The sequence below is a fragment of the Magnolia sinica genome, chromosome 19 (genome assembly GCF_029962835.1).
Source record: "Magnolia sinica isolate HGM2019 chromosome 19, MsV1, whole genome shotgun sequence".
Taxonomy (NCBI): domain Eukaryota; kingdom Viridiplantae; phylum Streptophyta; class Magnoliopsida; order Magnoliales; family Magnoliaceae; genus Magnolia; species Magnolia sinica.
The window spans coordinates 12,544,601-12,552,792 of NC_080591.1; the positions used below are offsets into that span (position 1 = coordinate 12,544,601).

General features: G+C 44.0%; 1 protein-coding gene across 1 annotated transcript; it reads left to right on the forward strand.

Moving 5' to 3' along the window:
• The first annotated feature begins 697 nt into the window (after positions 1–697).
• On the forward strand, positions 698–2,708 carry LOC131234991 (allene oxide cyclase, chloroplastic-like). Its single transcript, XM_058232040.1, has 3 exons — positions 698–1,105; positions 1,199–1,320; positions 2,024–2,708. Exons 1-3 carry the CDS (start codon positions 862–864, stop codon positions 2,423–2,425), a joined length of 768 nt encoding a protein of 255 aa, XP_058088023.1. The 5' UTR covers positions 698–861; the 3' UTR covers positions 2,426–2,708.
• The last annotated feature ends 5,484 nt before the right edge of the window (positions 2,709–8,192 follow it).

Sequence of the window (8,192 nt, forward strand, 5' to 3'; positions counted from 1 at the left end):
CAATTGCGTGTTCAAAACACGTTACCAACCGTCCAATGTGGAGTCATAGATTGGACAGACTCATCATCACCGTCCATTTAGTCCACGTTATTCAAAACAGAAACTTCCTCTTCCTCTCCTATCGTACGTTTCCAAACGCTAAGACCGTCCAACGAAAAACACGTGGCGTATGCGATATGACCTGTCGAAAGCTACAGACGGACGGTGACCGGTTCTTTTTATCGCGCTTGAGTTCCCATTGCCTTATAGGGCCGCACATGGCTTGACATAAGACAATCCAGACCGTCCATCAGTTGGGCCATACCATCTCTGATCCACAACAAAAAAACAACCTCCTAATCCTGACCTTTTCCCCAGGTTCCTACCATTCCATTTAAAATCCATTAATCTGACGGACAGTATTATCCAACCGATACGATATCACTTCATCCGACCATCTACTCCGTATCAGAATAAGAGAACCGTTCAGATCATCATCCAAAGCATCCAAATGGGCCCACCATGTATTTCAGGAGCACCAGATACTTGAATGTGTTAGATCAAAGTAGGCCACAGAAATGTTCACGTGTAACATGAGTCCTATACTCCGCCATCAGCTATACTGTTTCGGTGGGCACCAGACCAGATGCACTATAGATAAATAAGCTTACATACACACCACATGATATAAAGATTCTCTCTAGGTGGGCCACACACCCAAGAACTTTCCTATATTTTACAAATCTCCATTCAATCCAAAAGACCCACTTTCCAATCCATCTTACTTTTCAGAGCATTATCATCATTTATACCCTCTCTCTCTCTCTCTCTCTCTCTCTCACAGCCAAAACAGAGCTCCATCTACTCCTCTCAGCGAAATCAATGGCTGGAATTTCAGCACTCAGAGCTTCCTCTCTCTCCCTGAAACTATCCCACACCACAAGAACCCCATCTCTCTCTCACCCCATTTCACAATCTAAATGCCTTGCATTTGGTCAGCCAAACGCCTTCCCCACCAAATCTCTCAAATTGGGAAGTGCCCGCCTTGATTTCACTACCACCCAAAGAACCAGTAGGCGCATGAGCACATCCCTCTCTCCAAAGGTCACAGCTTCCTCAAGACCAAGTATTCCCAAACTACCCATCTCTATGTTATTTATTTACACTGTAAATACTATGTTTTCCTTGTAATTTACCTTGTTTTGGTTGGTGTTTTTAGGTGATGTTCAAGAGCTGCATGTGTATGAAATCAACGAACGAGATCGCGGAAGCCCAGCGTATCTACGGCTGAGCCAGAAATCGGTTAACTCGCTCGGCGATCTAGTCCCGTTTAGCAATAAGGTGAGTGTTTGGTCAACGACCTTTTCTTTGGAAGGTGTAATTTTGCTAGATCCAATCGTTCACACGTGGGAACACGTGCTAATGTAAAACACGTGTGCAAGATCTGAGCTTTCCATCAGGTGGGCAAGATTGTTTAGATCCTCTGGACTTACAATTGTGCTGTTTCGCACCTCAGGTGGACCGCATCGTACAAAACAAATGGACGGTCAGAAAAGTCTGTTCACCTTATACGTTGTGGCCCACCTGAGTGAAACGGCTAGATTTCTCAGGCAACAAGATCTAAGCAGTGTTTCCAACGGATGGAAAGTTCAGATCTCACACACATGTTCCATATCAGCATACGTGTGGAATTAAAACAGATGTCTTGGTCAAGTCGAGTCAACTTGACTGAGCTTTCATCAAGAGCTGAGTCTTGGAGTCGAGTTTTTCATTAAACTCGGCCCGCTTTGACTCGATTCTGGTTGACTCGGCCGAGTTGAGTTGAAACAGATGTCTCGAGTTGAGTTGAAACATATGTCTCACTGGAATCGACTCGACTCGAACGAGTTTTCATCGAGACTTACCGAGTCACCTGAGGAATTGAGCTCTTCACTCGATTCAACTCACTTTCAGTTGGGTCGAGTTGAGTCGACTCGCTAGTCAACTCAACTTTATCTGATTTTTAAAACTATGCTGGGAAAACTCATGTGCCATTCTCGTTCAGATCTACCATGGAAACCTCCAAAAGCGTCTGGGAATCACGGCGGGCCTTTGTATCCTTGTCCAACATGTCCCCGAGAAGAAAGGAGACCGCTATGAGGCAATCTACAGCTTCTACTTCGGCGATTACGGCCACATTGCAGTACAAGGAGCATATCTAACATATGAAGATACATATCTGGCTGTAACAGGTGGGTCGGGCATTTTCGAAGGTGTATATGGGCAGGTGAAGCTGCAACAGATCATTTTCCCATTCAAGCTTTTCTACACATTCTATCTCAAAGGTATAGCTGAGTTGCCAGCCGAGTTACTGGGTCAACCCGTCCCACCGAGTCCGAGTGTGGAGCCTTCACCAGCTGCTAAGGCTACTGAGCCAGATGCTTGTATTAAGAATTTTACTAATTGAGGAATGAGAAAGACTTGATACTCTGGCAGTTGGTATGACACGTGTACGTATTTGAATCGTCCAAATAAAATGACCCACTTTAAATGGGTCATCAGTGGACATCTAATGGACGGTTAAAATGTTCAATGGTTCAGATTAGATCTTTAATCAGATAGGCCTGGGTTGTTCAGTTAATCTTATCTTAAGGTTATGACATATCTAAAGTGGGTCCCACAATTTCATTTGAATGTCTGTATGAGCCATCACACTGCCAGAGTATTAAAGAAAACTAATCTTTCTCTCTCATGTTTTTTTTTTTGTTCTTGGTGATTTGAGATGCTTTGTGTTTGCTGATGTTGGAAGAGGTTTTGTTTATTAGTTTTATGATTGAGTTTCACATGTCTGTTAAGTGATTAGTGCTTTCTAAAAAGATTACTCATTATTCCATCTGTTCTTCCTGTGCCTTTTATTGTTGTCATCTGTATAGCGGGCCACATCTAAGGGTTCACCTCAGAGGGCTCAACTCAACCGGAACCCCACTGCGGGTTGACCCGAAAAGTTAGGTTGAGTTGGCTGGGTTGGTTGGGTTAGGCTTGGACTGGAAATCCTCAGCTTGACTCATGACTAGAGCTGACATCGAGTTGAGTTGAACCAAGTTAGGGCTGAACCGACTCGATTCAGTTTTGAAACAGGCCTGACCTGAACTCGACCCCACTTGGTACCGAGTCCAGCACGCCTGACCTGATCTGAGTTCGGGTCTGGCCTGGACTAATCCAGACTGAGTCTGACCCCATCACAAGTACCGAGTCAAGTCGAGTGCAACAGGTATCCACAGGCTGAAATCACAACTCAAAACCTAGATTCACTTACTAGAATTGCTGCCTTGCCATTAGCTACACGGCATCTCATATCTGAAACATCAGATCTGTTATATATATATATATATGGATTCTTGGATCGAATCAAGTCAGTACCAAGTTGGATTTCAAGTCTGAGTTCAAGTCACCAGTCAGTTCAGATCAAGTTGGATATGAACGAGTCAAGTTTTCCGAGTCGAGTCGTCCCATGCCTACTTCTATTCATGACAGAATCAGCTTGGGTCGAGGCCACACGCAATCGCACCCTCGATTTTTTAGAGTATATAATGGCAGGCGTAATCTTGGATGCAATTAATTTTTTAAGTCGAGTCACGACTTTTTGGTAATTTAAAAGCGATGTTAGCCGCCATATGCTCAACAACTTGTGGTTGAGATTCTACGCTAGCTCGGCTCAACTCGGCCTAAATTGGCTAAACCTGACCTAGCCTGAAATTGGGTTGGTATTGAGTACACCTTGGTTGGGTTGGGTCTTGGGCTGATTCCTCTTATATGTTGTTTGACAATCTGGATTTGAATGTATTCAAAATTTAAAACTAATCTTTTTGTTTTTAGCACTAAACGATAGTGAAGGATTTAAATTCAAATACATTTCAAATCCCCAAAAAGTTCTAAATCACAGCATTTGCTGTGATTCCAGACTCAGTCTCTGAAGGCAATGCTGGAGACCTTCAAATTTTAAGAAAGGAAAAAGGTCCTAGCTTTTGGTTGGCATGGATCAACATTGTAGGTGGGGCCTTATCGTGATGTTTACGTGAAATTCATTCAGAATGTCAGGTGCGCTTCACCTATGTTAGGCTCGGGGCCCAAAAATTGGTCTCATTTGTGATTCAAGTAGACCACATAATCGGAAATAGTGTAAAAGGCAAGATGGGTACTTTAAATTATTTTCATTGGTGTGACCTACTTCAATCACAGATAGACCTGATTTTTAGGGCTTATGCTTACATTTTTATATGGCATCTAATGTTAGGCCCAAACGAGCTAAAACCTAGCCTGAGTTTGAGTTAGTATTGACTATATCTTGGTTGGGTCACGCCTCATGTTGATTCCACTTAAGGTTGGGTTGGGCTTGGTTTGACCCTTAACCCAATATGCCATTATGACCTGTTTGACTTATCCTAGCCACTGATCTTAACTTCATCCTTTTCCTTCTAAAAAGTTGAACAATAGAACTTGAAAATAAATATGTAATTTCTCTATTTATTATTTAGGTTTACACTCAGTTTTTGCACTCTGCTTTGACCAATGAGATGTGGCATGTTGGCACTACTCGCTTAATAATGAACGAAATCATACTCACGTATTAAAGTCATTGTTTACACCTAGCTTGGCGTGTCTAAATCGAACAATTTAGAAGGTGTCATGTGGTAGCTAGATCATATGTGGTGTAGATCAATTTCAAAGAGGGGAGTTAGAGATGCTTGCACATGTGAGAGTATTAAATGCTAGACTTTTATCAAAAGTACTCTCGGTAAAAGTAAGAACCTCATTAAAGCAAACCTCTCCCTTAACATTAAATGTCAAAATCCTATTAAAGTATATCTCTATCTATCATTAAATGGTAGATTCATGCTAAAAGCACTCTACTAATGCCAAAGGCAAGTGACATAAAGACTCCAACAACCTTCCAATGCGGGAGTTCGGTGATGAAGGACTTCAGCCAACGCATAATTTGAAGAAGCGAGAGCCTCTCTCTCTTATACACGTGATAGTACATGATATGCTATGCTAGCATAGAGAATTACGGAGATTTACACAACTGATAATCCATGTCCTTCACGATGTTAAAGACTACGCAATGTCATCGCCTCTCAAAAGCCTATAAAAGCTGCTATCTACAAAGAGCTCCATGCCCACACCAAACACAATATATCTTTACAAGCCTTTACTTTTATCTTAGCATACCCTAGCCTAGCTTAATTTAGATCACTACTGTCCAGTGCCAACGCTACAATAGTGTAAGAATATATTAAATATTCATAACCTTTTGTTGTTGGATCCTAATCTACTGAATTCTTACTTGAAAAAATAAACATTTTGGTCACATCTCGTTGACCATTCACTTCGATTGTTTGTCTATACAAGCGTTCACTGGTATTTATCTTTATTTCTCTACTTATTTTATCCGTCGATTGTGTTGAGCTCCAAATACAAATAAATAAAATAAACATTATTAGCCTTTAACTTTTATTCTTTTTATTTATTATTGTTCTATTGAGAAATTCCAAGCCTGGAATCAACATTGAAAGAAAAGTTTTTAATGCAAAGAACAAGAATCCATCAAGGACTAACCCCTACTGTAATGCTTCAAATTTTGTTGTGTCATCTAACCACACAAAATAATAATTCACGTTTATCTCACATGGTAGGTGTTGATGTAAAAATCTAGTACGCCCTCTTTAAACCTTTGAGTATCTGCATAGGAAGTAGACAACGGAGACCCTGGCTAGAGTAGGGGACCCTCCAATGCCAAAGTCAGGCTAGGAATCTGGGTCTTATAGTATTGATGGGTTCTGGGAGAGAGATTTCGCGTACCTTTCACCCTTGAAGTCTCTTATATTTAATAGGAAGGGGAGGATCCCATCGTGTTAGGATTCTTTTCATGATATCTTGGGGATTTAATGCCAATCCAATTTTGGACTCTAATCGATCCCGAGATCCTCGGGATCAGGGATCTTCTTCCTGAATTTTCGGGAAGGTGTTTCACTTTACACCGTTTCTTCCTTTCTCAGTAGATTTTGCCAATTGAATCGAGCCTGACCGACTCTATTGATAAGCGAGTCTCGGCTGGCTATAGACGGTTGAGCTACTTGCCCTCTGTCGGATGAGACAAGACCAATCCATAATCAGTGCGCCTTCCTAATCCGATGGCCGACTCTTTAACCGACCCAAGGATAGGTCGGTTTTATGGCCGGTCGTGTGGCTCCTGAGCACTGGGCCTTAATCGGCCTATTTGGATTCTGCTACCTCGTTGGTCAAGCCAACTTCGTGCATCTCAAAGATTCTTTACCTTACGGCTCAGAACTTTGTAAGCCTCGGTCTAGATTGGTTCCTTGTAATCTAAACTAAGTCACTCCTTTAGACTTTGGGTATGCGTGCCTCGATCGGGCTTGTTGCCTCGGGAGCCTGGGCAGTGTTAGTAGAGTTGGTCCATTCGGCTATGTACTATTTTTCCCCAACAGTAAGCCCCCCTACTCCTTGCATCAACTTTATTGACGCTAAGGAGTAGATAGTTGTTGAGTCGGCTCGAGCTGGGACCGACTTTATGATGGAGCATTTATTGCTTGCAGACGTTCTATATCATCCAGAACATGCACCGGTTCGTCAATCGAGGCTGCACGAGCGGGAAGCCGCCAATACGTCTTTTTGTCTTATAAGAGCCAAACACATGGCGAAAAAAGCGCTCGCGTCGCCCGAAATGAGCCACGTGTCGGGCGGGGGAGTTGAAGCAGGCGTCGACTCAACTCCTCCTTAAATGCACTTGCTACGTGACAATGCTATAAAAGGGAGAACGGGACGCTGGGCTCCCATTTTCGCGCCCGTGTTTTCCACTATTTTTCGCCATTTTCACCATTTTCGCCCTTCCGTTGCCAACTCCTGCTCCCACGTTCCGTCTTTTCTTTAGCCACTCTTGTTGCCTGCAGTGAGTTTTTAACTCTCTCTATCCCTTTTGCTTTCAATTGTAGTGACAATGCAAGGACCCTTGAACCTCTGGGAGGGAGCCTTCAGTGACAAAGGTGAAGCGAGACGTTTTTGGGACGTTCCGGAATCACCTTCGCTGTTGGCGGAGATGGCTGTAGATGCCAATGTTGCTTTCCAACACTCCGAAAGGATGGCGGGATCTTCAGCGGAGCGCCCAGTCTTAGCAGATTCATCTCGCAGAGGGGTGTCATTAGTGAGTGCCCCTGGTAGGCCCAATCCTCCTGAGGAGGAAGCAGAGGAGGAAGAGGGTGAGACGGCCGAAGGAGTTAGTGAGTCGGTCGTTGCCTGGAAAGTGGCAAGTGCTGCTAAATCAGCAGCCGGCGGAGAGGAGGCTGAGGACGAACAAAAGGGTCCCATTCCCTCGGTTCTGACCGAAGCAGAATTGGACAAGATCAGGGCCGGGTACCATGTTTCGGACTCGGTCATTCTTCACCTCTCTCTCCCAAGTGAACTACTCGACCGTCCTCTTGCCGGAATGGTCATGATTTTCCTGGTTGCTTTATAGTGCGGCTTGCGTCTACCTCTTCAGGGGATAGCTCGGGATATGCTTTCCCAACTTCAAATAGCACCTGAGCAGATAGTTCCAAATAGGTAGAGGGACTTGTTCGGATGCGCAGTGTTGTGGGCTGAGATGGAGCAGCCCTCATTGACCGTCGATGAGTTTCTCTATCTGTACCAAATACGGTCGAACCCGCAGCAGCCCGACTGATATTTTTTGTGTGCTTGGCGGAATAAGGGCGAATCTTTGATAACCAACCCTCCTACTTCCAATAAGCATTGGAGAGATAAGTGGTTATGGGCATGTGGTCGCTGGGAGACTGCCAAGCCTGAGCCCATCGACTCTCGCGTTCCTCGGGTTTTCTCCCAAGCAGGTGACTCGGTGTGCATGCTTTTCTCCACCTCCCCATAATTTTAAGTCTTTGAGTCTGACTATGTATGTTTCGCAGATATTCTCGGGCGAAGGCCCAGTCTTGAAGTCGGTGCTTTAGCTCGGATCAAAGATCTGAAGGCGCTGAGTGCGGAACGAAGGTCTTGGAAGAGGTTTCTCTAACCGGAGCGTCTTTTTGAATCGGGTTTGGACTCGGCCTTAATAGGTACTTCCTGGTCGTCCTTCTTTATTCCCTTTGATTCTTGGTTGACTCGTCTTATGGTTGATACAGAGATGGCTGAGGCTCATCCCTTCCTCCGTCCGCCTTCCAAAATGAAGG